At 53.2% G+C, this 17,383-nt stretch overlaps 1 protein-coding gene across 2 annotated transcripts in view; it reads left to right on the plus strand.

Moving 5' to 3' along the window:
• Window positions 1-428: 428 nt before the first annotated feature.
• The window catches only part of TKT (transketolase), a 30,496-nt gene continuing 13,541 nt past the window's right edge, over window positions 429-17,383 (plus strand). Inside the window, exons 1-4 of one of the 2 annotated variants that reach the window (XM_055274375.2) lie at window positions 429-689; window positions 14,270-14,387; window positions 15,269-15,382; window positions 16,167-16,264. In XM_055274375.2, the coding sequence (XP_055130350.1) occupies window positions 583-689; window positions 14,270-14,387; window positions 15,269-15,382; window positions 16,167-16,264 (437 nt within the window). In that variant the 5' untranslated portion in view covers window positions 429-582. The remainder of the gene's footprint in view (window positions 690-14,269; window positions 14,388-15,268; window positions 15,383-16,166; window positions 16,265-17,383) is intronic. The other variant, XM_055274364.2, reaches the window with a different exon arrangement.

Genomic DNA, 17,383 nt, shown 5'->3' on the forward strand with positions numbered 1-17,383 from the left:
GGCGGAGGTTGTGGTGAGCCGAGATTGCGCCATTGCACTCCAGCCTGGGTGACAGAGCGAGACTCCGCCTCAAAATTAAGTCCTGCAGTCTCTTGGGCCTGGGGTTGGTCGGCTGGGGCCAAGCCTGGCACCCACCAGCCTTGCGACCTTGATTGCCCTTGCCAAGCCTCAGTTTGTCCATCTCTAAAATGGGATTAGCTGTGACAATTCCACAGAGGACTGTGTGGAGGAGGGAGACTGAGAGGCCTTCCAGTCAGGAGCCAAGTCTCGAACCTTGAGTTGTTCGTTGTGTTACTATTATTGGTGTGTGTGGTTAACTGCTAACCTCGCAGTCCGCAGCAGCCCAGCGCCTAGGGGAGGGGAGCGGGCAGGCGGCGGCCCCAGGAGGGGCGGGGCTGATGGCCTGGGGTGATCCGAGCCCCGCCTCCTCCCCCTGCCCCGCCTCTCCCTTCCCCGCCCGGTTCCGCCCGGCGTCTTAACGTGCCTCCGCCCCGCGCTCGGCCTCGGCAGCCGCCTGTCGCCGCGGGAGCAGCCGCTATTTCTGTGTGTCCGCGTGTGCGCCCGGTCCCCGCCCGCCGCACCATGGAGGGCTACCACAAGCCTGACCAGCAGAAGCTGCAGGCCCTGAAGGACACGGCCAACCGCCTGCGCATCAGCTCCATCCAGGCCACCACGGCGGCGGGCTCTGGGTGAGTGCGCGGCGCCGGCCGGGGGCGCGGCTCAGGCGGGGCGGGGGGCATCTGCAGCGGCCAGAGTCGCCGCGGGCTCTGGGTCGCGCTGCGCGCTGCCTAGACGAGGAAGGTGGCCCGGGCGCCGTCGGAGGGCGGAGACGCGCGCCTCGCAGGGCCCCGGGCTGCAGGCGGCTTCCGCTGCGCAGTGCACTCGCCCTACTGCCCGGGTTCGGCCGCGTGGGCCTCTGGTCCTCCATGCGCCCCAGGCCGGCTCTTCCCCACGCGGATCGCCGGCCGCGCAGCTGCATGGTGGCGCTGGGGATGGGCTCGCAACTCGCCAAGTCTCCTCTAGGGCGATGCCGGGAAGGCCACCATTATTGCTGTTCTAGAGAACGCGGCCCTCTTAACCCTCTCCACCACCTGGCTGTGTGGGCGCCGCCGGGAGTGTTCCCCCTTCCAGATGAGGAAACGGAGGCTCCGAGTTAGTCAGCTACCCAAAGTTACACACAGGGAGATCCGGCATTTGAGGCCCAGCAGTCCGACTCTAGAGAGCCTGTTTTTAACTCCTCTTGCAGGAGACTCGGGGGCCTGGCCTTCTCCCCACCACAGACTACGCTCCCCCACCCCTGTCTCCTGCCACCCCTGGGTTGGGTCCGAGTTTGGAGCAGGGGGCTGCCGAGACTCCAGGCAGCGGCGCGGCTGATGGGGGGAAGAGGAGAGGAGGGCGGTGGCACGTGGATGCAGAACCCTGGCATCCATTGTGAAAAGGAGGTCTAAGATTTGACCTGGGGCTGGAGGAGGCGGAGGGGAAGGAGACTGAGAAGGCTGAGCGCCGGCAGGACGGAGTTCCAGGGCCCTAGCGCCGGGAGTGAAGTCCTGGGGCAGGGCCAGCCACCAGGTGCTATATCTCCGAGGCAGGAGCTGGCGTGCTTATGCCCCAAGATCCTTCCCCGGCCAGCCCTTTTGGCCCAGAAGGTGGACAAAGGCAGTTGCTGATCCCAAGGAGCCTCCTCTGTAGCGGAGACAGGGATAATTAATGAGGGCCACCGTGCATGCAGCTGGAGGTGTACAGTGGGGTGGGTGAGGGGGTCAGCCAGTGAATTACTTCAGAGCCTGCTTCCCACTCTGTAAAGCGGGGACAGTAATGGCACTTACGACGCTGGGTGGTTTCAAGGACTCCAGTGCTCTACTTGGAGGCTGCTTTGAGGCCACAGTGCCAGCAGTGCGCCAGGCTTATGACAGGGTTGTGAGGGCTGCGTGGTGGATGATTTCCCGGGACCTTCCCAAACAAGCTCTATGTTTCAGACAGACAAGATTCAGGCTTCTGGCCAGTTTCATTCAGGATGTATTATTAAGTAAATCTGTTAACCTTTCTGGGTGGATACGCATTCACCCTTTGTGCCTTTAAGACACCCTGTTCTCAGAAGGGATTAGATGTCTTTCAAAAGCCCTTCCCCCACCCACTCCCTTGCACACTTTGGACCTGTTAGCTCTCCTGGGTTTGTATCAGTCTTACCACTTATGTGGGGTATCCCCTGTCTGGGCAGGGACCTGGCTTACTCTCAGCTCCCCCTTTGCCAGCCTGGCACACGGTAGCTCTGCAGGCCTTGTGTTGCTTGTTTGGTACTGTTGGACCTGCTACCTTTGGCCGTTTCAGGGGATCTGAGGTCTAGCTGGAGAGAGGCAGCAATTAGCCAACTAAGTAGTATTGCACATCTGAGCATCTTTCAGGGCTAGATAAAACATGCAGATGTTTACAGGGTTCCTGAGCTGCCAAGTAGGTATCTGGTATAACACAGCATCATCATTCGTTGCATCCTGAGAATAACCCTGTGAGATAGATTGTGTTGTATTCACATTTTATAGATGAGGACACTGAGGCTAGTGTGTTAAGTTACTTGCCCAAGCTGGTAATTGGTGGCCATTCCATACTGTCTGGTTGGGGCTCATGCTTCTTGGCAGGGCATGGTGGTTCATGCCTGTAATCATAGCACTTCGGGAGGCCGAGGTGGGAGAATTGCTTGAGCCCAGGAGTTCCAGACCAACCTGGGCAACATAATGAGACCCCATAGCTTAAAAAAAAAATTTTTTTTTTTTTTTTTTTTTTTTTTTTTGAGATGGAGTCTTGCTCTATCGCCCAGGCTAGAGTGCAGTGGCGCGATCTTGGCTCACTGCAACCTCTGCCTCCTGGGTTCAAGTGATTCTCCTGCCCTACCCTCCTGAGTAGCTGGGGACTACAGGCATCCGCCACCGCACCGGCTAATTTTTGTATTTTTAGTAGAGACAGGATTTCACCATCTTGGCCAGGCTGGTCTCTTGACCTCAGGTGATCCACCCACCTTGGCCTCCCCGAAGTGCTGGGATTACGGGCGTCAGCCACTGCCCCCAGCCAAACATTTTTTTTTAATTGGCTAGGTGTGGTGATGTGTACCTGTAGTCTCAGCTATATGGGAGGCTGAGGCAGAGGATCACTTGAGCCCAGGAGGTTGAGGCTGTAGTGAGCCTTGAACGTGCCACACGCTCCAGCATGGGTAACAGCGAGACCGTGTCTCAAAAAAAAGAAAAGCCAAGAAAAGAAAAATAGTTGGGCATGGTGTTACATGGCTGTAATGCCAGCGCTTTGGGAGGCCAAGGCAGGAGGTTCGCTTGAGGCCAGGAGTTCAAGACCAGCCTGAGTAACATTAGCAAGACTCTGTCTCCAAAAATAAATAATGGTTCGGCCAGCTGCAGTGGCTCATCCCTGTAATCCCAGCACTTTGGGAGGCGTAGGCGAGTGGATCACCTGAAGGTCAGGAGATCCAGAGCAGCTTGGCCAACATGGTGAAACCCTGTCCCTACTAAAAATACAAAAAATTAGCTGGACGTGGTGGCAGGCGCCTGTAATCCCAGCTACCCAGGAGGCTGAGGCAGGAGAATCACTTGAACTCGGGAGGCAGAGGTTGCAGTGAGCTGAGATTGCACCATTGCACTCCAGCCTGGGCAACAAAAGTGAAACTTCTCAAAAAAAAAAAAAAAAAAAAAAAATGCCTCTTGGGCAAGTGGTCTGTGCCAGGCTGGAGAATGGTGAAAAAGGTGAAAGGGAAGGCCAGGTACAGCCGTGGTGGATATTAGTCAGTTTGAAAGGCACTTGGAGAGAAATAAGATTTACAAATGTAGGGTGCTCCAAAAGAGTGGAATGTCAAGTGGGTTTCCTAGTTCTTTGTTAGGCAAAGTCTGATTTCCTCACTGCCTTTACCCCTCCGGAAACATACTGTGGTGACTGAGAGTTACACCATATTTACATTGTAATGTCTTGGAGGGGGAAGCTCACTGAACTCAAAAAGTATCCACTTGCAAAAGAAAAAAAGGATATGTAAAATACAGTGACTGTGTGTGTATATGTATATGTTTAAAATATGCAAAAAAGTAGGGAAAACTTATTTTTCAGAAGGAAATAACATTGCTATGCAACCCATATTTTGAAAGGTGTGTGCCGAGAGTATGTGTGTGTTTGCACCCAAAAGCTAATCAAGGAAGACTTGAGACACAGGTAGTGTCCTGTTTCTGGTCTACTGTTCCCTCTCTGCAATGAGGCATAGAGTGAAGGCTCAGTCCGGAAGCGCTGGCCCAATCTGGGCTGTAGTCACAGCCAAAGTGACAGTTTGTCAGAATGTCCCCTTTTCTGGGGGAGCTCGCAGGATTTTGATCCAGTCCTTTTTCTTTTCTTTTTTTTTTTTTGAGACGGAGTTTCACTGTGGTTGCCCAGGCTGGAGTGCAATGGTGCAATCTTGGCTCACCACAACCTCTGCCTCCCAGGTTCAAGCAATTCTCCTGCCTCAGCCTCCCAAGTAGCTGGGATTACGGGCATGCACCACCACACCCGGCTAATTTTGTATTTTTAGTAGAGACGGGGTTTCTCCATGTTGAGGTTGGTCTCGAACTCCTGACCTCAGGTGATCCTCCCACCTTGGCCTCCCAAAGTGCTGGGATTATTATTGGCCCCTTTTCCTTTTTTCTTTTTTCTTTTTTTTTTTTTCTTTTTTTAAGACAGGGTCTTGCTCTGTCACCCACCAGGTCTGGAGTACAGAGGCACAGTCATGGCTCCCTGCAGTCTTGAACTCCTAGGCTATAGCAATCCTGCCTCACCCTCCTGGGTAGCTGGGACCACAGGCATGTGCTACCATGTCTAGCTTTGGTCCAGTCTTTCGCTGGCCACTTACTGAGACAGGATTCGTACATTTTGTCAGTGAGGACCCAGGCTCGTTTCTCGATAGCTTTCCCTTTCCTGTGCCATCGCTGACCCGTGTGCAGTGAACCTCACCAGGCCCGGGAAGCAGGGACGCTGGCCTCTGTCAGGAGTTGGGCCTGGAGGTGAAGGGACAGACCTCACAGAAGGCTCTTTGTTGAGGCAGCGCCCACAGTGGCTAGAGCTTCTCTGGGGTCATCTCCTTCCATGGGCTGAAGGAATTGTGGCAAGGGTCCAGCTCATCCTGGCTTTAAAAAAACAAAACCCCAATGGCCTTGTCAGAAGTGGCCTGGATGCTGAGGCCGGTGGCAAAGATTTCTCAGTACTCACCAGGGCCAGACTGTGGTGTTATCCAAACAGTACAGTGTCATCTGAGGACTCCATCACAGTCAGGCCTGATTCAAAAGGGAAGGTGGTCTGTGCTTTCAACAAGTCCCCCCAGGGTTTCTGACCCACAGCTTTGGGGAGGGTAATGTCTGGCCAGTCCTGGCTGGTGGACACGGGAGATGAGTCTAACCCTGGCTCTGTTCCTAGTGGCTTTGCCTTTGTCAGAAAGGCCCTTCCGGCCAGGTGCGGTGGCTCACGCCTGTAATCACAGCACTTTGGGAGGCCAGGGTGGGTGGATTGCTTGAGCCTGGGAGTTCAGGACCAAACTGGGCAACATAGTGAGATCTCATCTCTACAAAAAAAAGAAAAAGCTGTGCATGTGCCTGTAGTCCCAGCTACTTGGGAGGCTGAGGTGTGAGGATCACTTGAGCCCAGGAGTTCAAGGCTGCAGTGAGCTATGATCATGGCTCTGCACTCCAGCCTGGGCAACAGCGAAACCCTGGCTCTTAAAAAAACAAAACAAAACAAAACAAAAAAAACCTTTCTATCTCAGGGTCTCAGTTGCCCAGGCTGGAATGCTGTGGCGTGATCTCTGCTCACTGCAGCCTCCACCTCCTGGGCTCAAATGATCCCCTCATCTTAGTCTTACAAGTAGCTGGGACCACAGGCATGAGCCACCATGCCTTGGCTAATTTTTGTATTTTTTGCAGAGTTGAGGTTTTGCCATCTTGCCCAGGCTGGTCTCAAACTCCTGGGCTTAAGCGATCCACCTGCCTCAGCTTCCCTAGAGTACTGGGATTACAGGCCATTTTCTCCATCTTGAAAGGAGAGGTTCATGGATAGGTGGTTTCAAACTGGGTGCCTCAGGAGTAGGGCTGGGGATGGAGTGAGTGGGCTCCGGGGTTCCACCACCCGCTGTTGCTGATTTTACATCTTGGTGCTCTCTGTGCCCTTGGAGTGGCTGGGATTGTATCCCAGTTTACCCAGCTCTGACATCCGAGGTGCTTTGGCTGAAGGCTTGAGGGCCTCCTGGGGTCTCTGGCCCCATGTGGCCCCGCCTCTCTGGGCCTGCTTCTGTTTTTGGGCTGCCTCAGGACCCATCCTGGCCCTGACTGAGGCAAGAGCATGGCCGTTGAGATTGCCCCAGCAGCAGCATTTCCCCACTCTGTGAAGACACTGGCCGTCCTGGGGTGGCTTGGTTCTCTGCCCGAGTGACCTCTCCTCTGCAGGGCTGGTGGTCGGTGTTTTAAGAAACTGGAAGTGAAGTACAGCACCTGGTTAGGATCTGACTGAGACTTTCTCGTGGCTTCGTATGGACTCTAACTGATGTCCGGCCCCTGTTGTGGCTCTGACCCCTCAACATTCATTGTTTCTTGAGGCAGGCTTGTTATCACTGTCACCTAGTTCCACAAAATCAGGAACTCCCTTCTTGCCACAGACCAGTTTGCCCTGGGTGCTGGGGACACTCCTAGAGGTCAGGGACCTGCACAGAGCTGGGTCCTCAGGCAGGCTCTGTTCCTGCCCTGAATGGAGAGGCAAGGTAGAGGAGAGAGGATGTGCTGGGAGCTGGGGTGAGCCCACCTGCAGATGGGGGTTGCTCCGAAGTCAGTTGCATTTGTGCACTGGGTGGCATCTCCGAGGACTACACAGCTGAAAGGGAAGTGTGGACGCCAAAGAGCTTCCTCTGCTGAGCTCTCCTAGCACCTTTTTCTTCCGTTTATTTGTTTGTTTGGCAGAGTCTCGCTCTGTCACCCAGGCTGGAATGCAGTGGGGCAGCAATCTTGGCTCACGGCAACCTCCACGTCCCAGGTTCAAGCGATTCTCTGCCTCAGTCTCCCAAGTAGCTGGGATTGCAGGTGCATGCCACTACCACCCAGCTAAATTTTGCATTTTCAGTAGGGACGTTTTCACCATGTTGGCCAGGCCGGTCTCGAATTCCTGACCTCAGGTGATCTTCCCGCCAGCCTTGGCCTCCCAAAGTGTTGGGATTACAGGCGTGAGCCACCGCTGCAGGCCCCTTTTCTTTTAAAACAAATTTTTAGGCCAGGTGTGATGGCTCATACCTGTAATCCCAGCACTTTGGGAGGCCAAGGTGGGTGGATCATTTGAGGTCAGGAGTTCGAGACCAGCCTGGCCAACATGGTGAAAGCCCATCTCTACTAAAAAATACAAAAAAAATGAGTCGGGCATGGTAGCAGGTACCTGTAATCCCAGCTACTGGGGAGGCTGAGGCACGAGAATCGCTTGAACCCGGGAGGCGGAGGTTGCGGTGAGCCACGATTGCACCACTGCACTCCAGCCTGGGTGACAGAGTGAGAACTTGTCTCAAATAAATAAATAAATAAAAACAAATTTCTAGCAGCTTGATTAAGGTATAATTGGCGTATCATAACATTGTAAGTGATTTTAATGAATTTGCAGAGATTACTACAAAAATTTACCACATCTCCTAAAAGATCTCTTCTGGACATTTGCTGTCACTCCCCATTTCCACCCCCAGTCCTGGGCAACCGCTAATCTAATTTTCTGTCTCTAAATTTAACTCTTCTAGAGTTAAATTTCATATAAATGCAATTATACAGAATGAGTTCTTTTGGGTCTGGCCTCTTAGCATAATTTTTAGAGGGTCATCCATGTTGTAACATGAATCAGTACTTTGTTCCTTTTTTGGGGGGTGGCGGGGCAGGGTCTCCACTGTGTCCCCAAGCTGGAGTGCAATGGCACAGTCATGGCACACTGCAGCCTCAACCTCCCGGGATCGAGCAGTCTTCCCACCTCAGCCTCCTAAGTAGCTGGGAGGCACTCACCACCATACACAGCTAATTTGAAAAATTATTTGTAGAGACAGGGTATGTTGCTGAGCCTGGTCTCAAATTCTGGGCTCAAGTCATCTTCCTGCCTTGGCCTCTCAAAGTGCTGGAATTAACAGGCATGAGCCACCACGCCCAGCCCTTCATTTCTTTTTATGGCAGAATATTCCGTTGTGTGGACACAGTGCATTTTGTTTATCCATTCATCAGTTTTTCTTAGCATTTTGCTCTTAACCTAGCTCTGCTGCTGGCAGGCTGTGTGACTTTGGGCAAGTCACTTACTTTCTGTGGACCTTAGCGGCCCCATCCTCCGAATGAAGCATAGTCTAATATTTACTGAGCAATTGCTAATTTCTATGCACGGTGCCACCTTCTATACATACACACTACATCATTCAGTCAGATTCTTCTTTTACCTCAGTTTTATAGTGAGGAAACTGGCTCAGAGAGGTTACAGCCCCAAGGTTACTAGGATACATCATGTATTCATTTGTGCACTCAGTTTGTGCCTGGTACTGTTCAAGCCTGTGGATACAACAGTGAAAGGCCCAAAGCTCTGTCCTCAAGGAGCTTGTATTGCAGTAGGGTAGACAGTCAATAACCACCTAATGTCAGGTGGCAAGCATGAGTGAGGGGAAGAAGAGCTATTTTAGATAGTGTGGTCAGGGAGGGCTTCTTGGAGGAGGTGACATGGGGCAGAGATCTGAAGAAACAACCTGAGGTCTGGAGCCAGAGGTTCTTTCCGGGCAGAAGCCAGCTCAGGTAGTTCAGGGCACAGGAAGAGCAAGAACTGCTTCTGATGTTCAGTTCCACCCTGACATCCTGGGATTCTCTCTTGAGTTTTTTTTTTTTTTTTTTTTTTCTGAGGTGGAGTCTGTTGCCCAGGCTGGAGTGCAGTGGTGTGATCTCGGCTCACTGCAGCCTCTGCCTCCCAGGTTCAAGCAATTCTCCTGCCTTAGCCTCCCGTGTAAAGTAGCTGGGACTACTGGCCCGCACCACCACACCCAGCTAATTTTTGTATTTTTAGTAGAGGCGGGGTTTTGCCATGTCGGCCAGGCCGGTCTTGAACTCCTGACCTCAGGTGCCTCAGGTGAGCCACTGCCCCTGGCCTCTTCTAAATTTTTTTTTTTTTTTTTTTTTTTTTTTTGAGGCTTTTGAGTTTCACTCTTGTCTCCCCGGCTGGAGTGCAATGGTGAGATCTCGGCTCACTGCAACCTCTGCCTCCCAGGTTCAAGCGATTCTCCTGCCTCAGTCTCCCGAGCAGCTAGGATTACAGGCACCCACCACCATGCCCAGCTAATTATTGTATTTTTAGTAGAGACGGGGTTTTACCTTGTTGGCCAAGCTGGTCTCAAACTCCTGACCTCAGGTGATCCACCTGTCTCGGTCTCCCAAAGTGCTGAGATTATAGGCGTGAGCCACCTGAATATTAAAAAAAAAAAAAAAGTATATGCATAAAGAAGAAGATAAATGATATACGCCTGTCATAAATAATGAACCTGTGTGTGGCTACTCCCAGGATTAAGAACCAGTACATTACAGTGATTTTTGGAACTACAGTGGGTCCCTCCCTCCTCATCTTCCCTTCCCCTGAGAAAGAACTATACCCTGAATTTTTTGTTCATTATCATTCTATTGCTTTCCTTTTTTTTTTTTTTTCTTTTTTTTTTGAGACAGAGTTTCGCTCTTGTTGTCGCAGGCTGGAGTGCAGTGGTGCCATCTCGGCTCACTTCAACTTCCGCCTCCCGGGTTCAAACGATTCTCCTGTCTCAGCCTCCTGAGTAGCTGGGATTACAGGCGTGCGCCACTATGCCCGGCTAATTTTGTATTTTTAGTAGAGATGGGGTTTCTCCATGTTGGTCAAGCTGATCTCAAACTCATGACCTCAGGTGATCCGCCCACCTTGGCCTCCCAAAGTGCTGGGATTACAGGCTTGAGCCACCGCGCCCGGCCTGTTTTCCTTGTAGTATATACAAAAAGACTTGTACATAAATCAATATGGTGTTATTTGTTAAACAGATCCTTCTGCACTGTGCTTTTTTCACACTATATTTGGGAGAGAATATTGATACCGGATTTGTGAAGTGTAGCTCATTCTTACTGCTGTATTGTATCCCATTATATTAATATATTCCAGTTAACCTCGTCTATTGATAGACGTATAAGTGAGTTCCAGGTCTTGCAATTGCAAACAATGTGGGGCAGCCCTGTTTGTGTTTCCTTTGTTTTTTTGTTTTTTGTTTTTTGTTTTTTCCTGAGATGGAGTCTCACTCTGTCACCGAGACTGGAGTGCAATGGTGCAATCTTGGTTCACTGCAACCTCCGCCTCCTGGGTTCATGTGGTTCTCCTGCCTCAGCTTCCCAAGTAGCTGGGATTACAGGTGCCTGCCACCAATGCCCAGCTAATTTTTGTATTTGTAGTAGATACAGGGTTTCACCATGTTGGCCAGGCTGGTCTCGAACTCCTGACCTCAGTTGATCCACCCACCTCAGCTTCCCAGAGCACTGGGATTACAGGTGTGAGCCACTGTGCCCGGCCTGTTTGTGTTTCCTGTAGAATGTGTGGAACATGTGTGTACATTTCACTGTATGTTCCTACTGGTGAAGTTGCTGGGAGTTAAGGAATGTGCATCTTCGGCTACTGATCTGGTTTATTTTTAATGCTTAAAAGATTACTTAGGTTCTCTATTTCTTCTTGAGTCAGTTTTGGTAAATTATTATCATTATTTTTTTTTTAGACAGAGTCTCACTCTGTTGCCCAGGCTGGAGTGCAGTGGCATGATCTCGGCTCATTGCAACCCACGCCTCCCGGGTTCAAGCTATTCTCCTGCCTCAGCCTCCCAAGTAGCTGGGATTATAAGCATGTGCCACCACGCCTGGCTAATTTTTGTATTTTTAGTAGAGACGGGGTTTCACCATGTTAGCAAGGCTGGTCTTTGAGCCGCTGACCTCAGGTGATCTGCCTGCCTTGGCCTCCCAAAGTGCTGGAATTACAGGTGTGAGCCACCGTGCCGAACCTGACATCCATTATCTCTTGAAGGAGCCCACCCGGAGGGTGAGGGAGCCTCTCTGGCCTTTTCTTGCATAGAAGCCTGTGAGCAGGTGGAGTGAGCACTAAAGCGATGACAGATTCTCCTGGCTAGGGGGCATCTGGAAGAATATATGTTATCCTGGAGGGGAGTGGAGAGGGGCCTTTTTTTTTTTTTTTTTTTTTTTGAGGTGGAGTTTTACTCTTGTTGCTCAGGCTGGAGTGCAATGGTGCAATCTTGGCTCACTGAAACCTCTGGCTCCCAGGTTCAAGTGATTCTCCTGCCTCAGCCTCCCGAGTAGCTGGGATTACAGGCGTCCACCACCACGCCTGGCTAATTTTTTGGTATTTTTAGTAGAGATGGGGTTTTACCATATTGGCCAGGCTGATCTTGAACTCCTGACCTCAGGTGATCCGCCCGCCTTGACCTCCCAAAGTGCTGGGATTACAGGCATGAGCCACCGCCCCCAGCCTGGAGGGGGCTTTAAGAGACTTTCTTTGGGCCTAGCTCTAAGCTTGCCACACCACTGTCACAGGTTGAACTAATTGGGGTTATAAGTGGACTGTTTTGGTCAAGGCAGGGTTTCTTAGTTTTTGTTTTTTTTTTTTCTTTTTGAAGAAACTGTCAAGTGTGCTTGTTAGCCATGTTTATCACAGAGTCAGGGTATACAGTAAGTACCCTGTAGCCCCTCCACCATGCTCCTCACCCCATCTCTTGCCAGTGTTCACCCAGAGTTGTCACACACAGCACCACGGGATGGGGCGTCCACCTGCAGTTGTGCAGGCAGTCTGGAATGGCAGGAAAAACTCTGGCCCTGAGGAGGCCATGGGCTTAAATGTATGCCTTTGGCCCCAAAGGCCATCTAGTAAGTTGAGCTTGAAAGTAACTGTCTCCTGTGTGCTCAGTACTTTACAGTGTGCAGAGCCCGGTCTCAATCCTTGGTTTATTTCTCCCCTCTTGCCTGCTTGTGGCCAGCAGGAGTGGGTGGTGTCACCATCCCTGCCTGTAGATAAGAGCTGCAGGTGCTGAGAGGGTTGTCAGTGGTCGCGGCTGCTAGAGACCTGGGGTACTGTGCGTGCGTTATCTCACTGTGTCTCCCAGACACTCTCCCAAGTGAAGAAGCTGAGCCCCGAGTTGACAAAGCACTTGCTCAACTCGGGAAGCCCAAGTGGCACAGCTCACCTCCCCAACCCAGGACGCTCTGCCGAGGGAGAGCCCCAAAAGCTCTGGGGAGGAGTGCGGGGACACCTGGCTCATAAGTGTTCTTCTTTTGTGCGTGTTTACTTGGTAGAAGTGAAGAGAGTGGCCGCAGCAGGCTGGATGCAGCCTTTGGAGGGAATGAAAGGCTGCAGGCCTAGCAAGGAAGGCTTAAGATCAGCTGCACGTTCTACTTCTCATCCTTGGTCACCTCGCAGCTGACCTTCCTCTCTCCACGTCTACTCTATCTGGGCCTGGGTGTGCCTCTGCCGCTCACAGAAAGAGCCTGTGCCACACCATTTCTCCCTGGAACCCCTTCTGGTGGCCAGTGGGACTGTCACCCCCGGGTGTCGACGTGGACGGGGCAGGTGGAGCCCTGCACTTACCGTCCTTATTCTTCCCCGGAACGGTTTGGCCCAGTGTCCACCCACATCCTTCTCCCACCAAGGATCCCTCCTAATGGGACCATGGCTTTAGAAACAGGACCCCTCAGGGCCGGGGCTGCCCTTGGAGGTGGGAAGGATGAGAGGTCAGCCTGACTGGGGTGGCCTCCAGTTGAAGCTGGCACTGGGAGCGTGGGATTAGGGTCCCTGCCAGGCAGAAAAGGTTTCTCGTTTACCATGTCCTCACCTCCCTCTTTCAGGTGTAGTGTCTTTTCCCATGACCAGGAGTTCATAGAAATAGTTAAGTATAAGATGATCGTGTGCGAGAATGTTGGTACTAAACCAGCATGGACAGTTTTCTGGATTTCTCTACTACTAACTTGTCTGCATTGAGCGTGACTCACCCCTAACCTGGTGGGAGCGCTGACTGGAGGGGGCGGGAGGCTGGCGGCGTGAGCTCCAGATGGTGCATGTGCCGTTGGGCTTGGCATGGGGCTTGTCTTCGTGTGAAGGACCTCTGGGAGCAGTGAGAGGGCTGAGCTGAGCTGCATGTGGAGGGGTCCTCCCGGGAGGCCTGTGCCCTGAGGCTGAACTTTTAACAAAACCCTGGGACCAGAGGGCTTCAGGGCTGACCAGGACCTGCAGCGCTTCCTGCTGGGAAGCAGGAAGCAATAGAAAGTTTACGCTTTCTATTGCTCAGTAGCCGCTCAGTGATTAAAACAAGTCTAAAAAGCCAAGGGGACTCTGTGGCCCCACCACTCCCAGGCTGGAAGGCAGGTTCTTGCTTTGTCAGCCCTTCCTCAGCCCTTGTCCATAGGCAGAAGGGGTTTTTATTAATACATGATTGTAGCCTTGTAGAAGATGAGATTGTGTGTCTTGCTTTGAAAATTCTACACAAAAGCCTGTTTCCTAGTTGCTACAGCAGCTCTCAAACTGCCCATTTCTAAAGCTTTCAAGTAGCCCAGTGATGCAATTGGAAAGCCCAAGGCCCAGTTTTTCGGGCTACCACACCCTGTGTGTGGAGGCTGCTGGGAGGTCTGTGGTAACTCCATGAGCCTCAGTCCGTTCCTCCCTGCCCCATGGGCTCAGAGGCCCAGCACCCCTGGGTGCTGAGAGGGCAGGGTGCCCTTCACAAGTGGGCAGTGTCCGGGCAGTCCTGTCAGGATGTGGGGTCAGTCGTAGGAATGCCGGCGCCCGTTGGCTGCTGAGTCCTTAGACTCCTGGGGACCACTAGGTGGGAACTGGGTTCTACCCGACAGCAGCTGCCCCCAGCCACGGTGCTAGCCTTGGGCTGAGTCTTCTGTGCTAGATCTCTCCTGGGCCCCTCCTTCTTACTCAAGTCCAACCCCAGATATTTTCAGTTGCCGTGATTCTGAGGATCTGGTGCCCCTGGAAAGGTGCAACAGTCCCCAGCACCCACTAGCTGGCCCAGGCCCCAAACTGCCAGGAGTGGCCTTCTTGAGACCATGTGTCACCCTCCCAGGGAACAAGAGCTCGTGGCTGTCTGATAAGCCAGGCCTGTGTGACTCCTCGGGACATGCACCCTTAGGTCCCTGTACAGCTGAGCACGATAGCTCAGGAGTGCAGGGCCATGATGTATGCGTCTGTCTTCTCTCCTGGGCCACAGCCACCCCACGTCATGCTGCAGTGCCGCAGAGATCATGGCTGTCCTCTTTTTCCACACCATGCGCTACAAGTCCCAGGACCCCCGGAACCCGCACAATGACCGCTTTGTGCTCTCCAAGGTAAGAGCTCAGCTGCCCACTGCCAGCCACACCTTGCCTGGGACTAGGGTCACACGGGCCCTGGAATGGTGAGTGGTCTTTGAGGAGGCCTGGCTGGGCCCACCTCTCCCAGGTGCCTTCTCCCTGCTCGTCCTGGCCTCTCCCTCAGTGTCCTGCTCTGTGCTGACCCAGCTGGCTAAGGAATACAGGACTGAATTGATGGGTTGCTCTGCCATGGAGCCCAGGTACATGAACAACGCTTTAACCCAAGGAAATGGAGTAGGGGACTATGGAAACGTCTGTTGTGTGTTCTGCCCAGTCTGGGTGTTGACAGGCAGGACTGGCATCTCGGTCTGGGTTGTGGCTCCCTGCCTGCTCTGTCTGCATTGTGCCGGCGCTCCCGAGGCCACGGCTTGTCCCCCTCAGGGGTGGTGGTGTGCTGTAGCAGGGTTTTGGATGGGGACCCCCCGACCCGCCCCTTCTGGGTGGAATCACAGCCACAGATCCCTGAAATCCACCTGTGCTCAGGCCTGCCCCTGTGGCGTTTGGTCTCTCGGGCAGGCTTTAGAGCTTAGAAGTCTGTCCAAGTTGTTCCCATGCCACAAACCAGGGATTAGGGCAGCCGGCTGCCTGCTGGGGTTTTGGCTTCGTCCAGCCTCACAGCTGTGCCCCCTGCACCTGTCTTAGTGCCTGCCCGGCCTTGGCAGTGGGAACTTTGGGCTGAAAACCAAGAGGCTGAAGAGGGCCGAAAGGGGAGAATTGGCCTTCACTTGCTTCCTCCCCTCAAATGGATGCTGCAGTTGGCCGGCTCGGCCGGGCCCCAGGGGTCAGTGTGCGGTAGGCACAGCCCGAAGTAGAACCGCTCCCCACCTGACCTCACCCCACTGTCCATCTCCCGGCAGGGCCATGCAGCTCCCATCCTTTACGCGGTCTGGGCTGAAGCTGGCTTCCTGCCCGAGGCGGAGCTGCTGAACCTGAGGAAGATCAGCTCCGACTTGGACGGGCACCCGGTCCCGGTAAGTGCTCCTGCCAGAGCCTCCCATGCCTCTGCCTCCACTTCCTGTTTCCCAGGCATGTGGGACGGGGGTAGGGGGTGCCCACTGAGAAGCCAAAGGTATTGAAAGGCGGAGGAGGCATTGAGATGAGGAAGGAAAGAAGCAGGTGTTTTGGGGACATGTATTCACCCCAAGCTGGTGCCAAAGGGGATGGCCTTCTGAGGCCTCAGCCAGGGTGCTCTGGGATGACTTCAGGGAGGGCCTCTCACCAAGCTACCCTTCTGCACTGGGCCTCCTTGGCTAGGTAGCTACAGCTCAGGAAGAGAGGGGACTCGATAAGGGAGTGGCTGCAGGATGCTGGCGAAATCCTGGGGAAGGGACCCAGTTTGTTCCTTGGGGTGCCAACTGGCATCCCTGCAAACGTTAAGACTTCATAGATTACCACAAAAACTGTCACATGGTCTGGGTCCCCATGAGGGCCAAATGTTCTGTGTCAATTTTTTCATGATTCTCTCTCCCAGCACTTTGTGAAGTGGGTGATGTGGGAACTGAGGCTCACAGAGGTTCAGTCCCTTGCCTGAGGCCTGAGGCCACATAGCTGGCTAGTGGGCAGGGCTGGGATTTGAACCTATAACTATAATTAGTTCATTAGGAGAAGAAGTCACATGCTAGGTAGAGGCCACCCTGGGGCCTGACCTTCTGCAGGGGAGGGGCTCGCTGGGCTGGGTGGGAGTGTGGCTCCCCAGGCGGGTGAGACCAGGATCCCTTCTCCTCTCAGATTAACTGTGGCCTTCTGTTATGACAGAAACAAGCTTTCACTGACGTGGCCACTGGCTCCCTGGGCCAGGGCCTCGGGGCCGCTTGTGGGATGGCCTATACCGGCAAATACTTCGACAAGGCCAGGTAACACGCCTACTCCCCACCCCCACCCTGGGTAGTTTTGGGGAGTGGTCCTTGGGTGACCCACCCTTCACTGCCACCCCCAGACTCTTCCTCTTTCCTGGCTAGGGCAGAGTAATACATATGCGTGGCCTCTTTTGCTCTTTAAACATCCGCTATGGCTGGTGCCATGACTGGCCCCCTTTACAAATGAGGAAGCACTCAGGAGTTAAGGGACCTGCCGTGGGTCCCTCAGCAGTGACTGGCAGGGCCGGGTTTGCACAGAGTGCGTGCTCCCAATCATGTGCTCTTCAGCCAGAGTGCCTAGGTGGAGGACTTCCTGTTTTGCCCCCAGCCCTGTGCCCAGACCCCAGAAGTCTCAGAAAGACCCACCCCCAGGCCCCTGTCTGACTAGGCACCAGGAGCCCAGGCCTGAGCCACTTGCCTTTATCTTGGTAAAGGGGAGGGTTGTATGTTCTGGGGGGTTCTGGGATACCTGTAAGCCACCTCGTATCAGCAGGGAAGAAACAAACATTTGAGAGATTGAGCCTTCAGAGGGTGGGTGATGAGCCTGACCAGAAAGGTGTGCTGCTCCAGCGCCCACCAGGTGATTTGTAGGAGTGGCCCCCCAGGCAGGTTCTAGCCAAAAGTTTGTCTGCGGGTGGTCAGATGTTGCCTGGGGGGATGAGGTTGTAAACTGTTAAGAATAATGGCCTGCTGAGGGAAGGATTTCTTGAGGCCAGGAGTTCCAGACCAGCCTAGGCAACAGAGCAAGACTCTCTCTACAAAAAATACAAAGCTTAGCCAGGCATGGTGGTGTACACCTGTGGTCCCAGCTACATAGGAGGCTGAGGTGGGAGGATGACTTGAGCCTAGGACGTCAAGATTATGGCTGTACACGATTGAGCCACTGCAGCCCAGCCTGGGCTACAGAGCGAGACTCTGCTTCTTTAAAAAAAAAAAATTTTTTTTTACTGTATTAGTCTGTTTTCACACTGCTGATAAAGGCATACCCGAGTCTGGTTAAGAAAAAGAGGTCTAATGGACTTACAGTTCCACATGACTAGGGAGGCCTCACAGTTATGGTGGAAGGCAAGGAGGAGCAAGTCACATCTTATGTGGATGGCAGCAGGCAGAGAGAGA

This window comes from Symphalangus syndactylus, chromosome 1, assembly GCF_028878055.3.
Source record: "Symphalangus syndactylus isolate Jambi chromosome 1, NHGRI_mSymSyn1-v2.1_pri, whole genome shotgun sequence".
NCBI lineage: Eukaryota > Metazoa > Chordata > Mammalia > Primates > Hylobatidae > Symphalangus > Symphalangus syndactylus.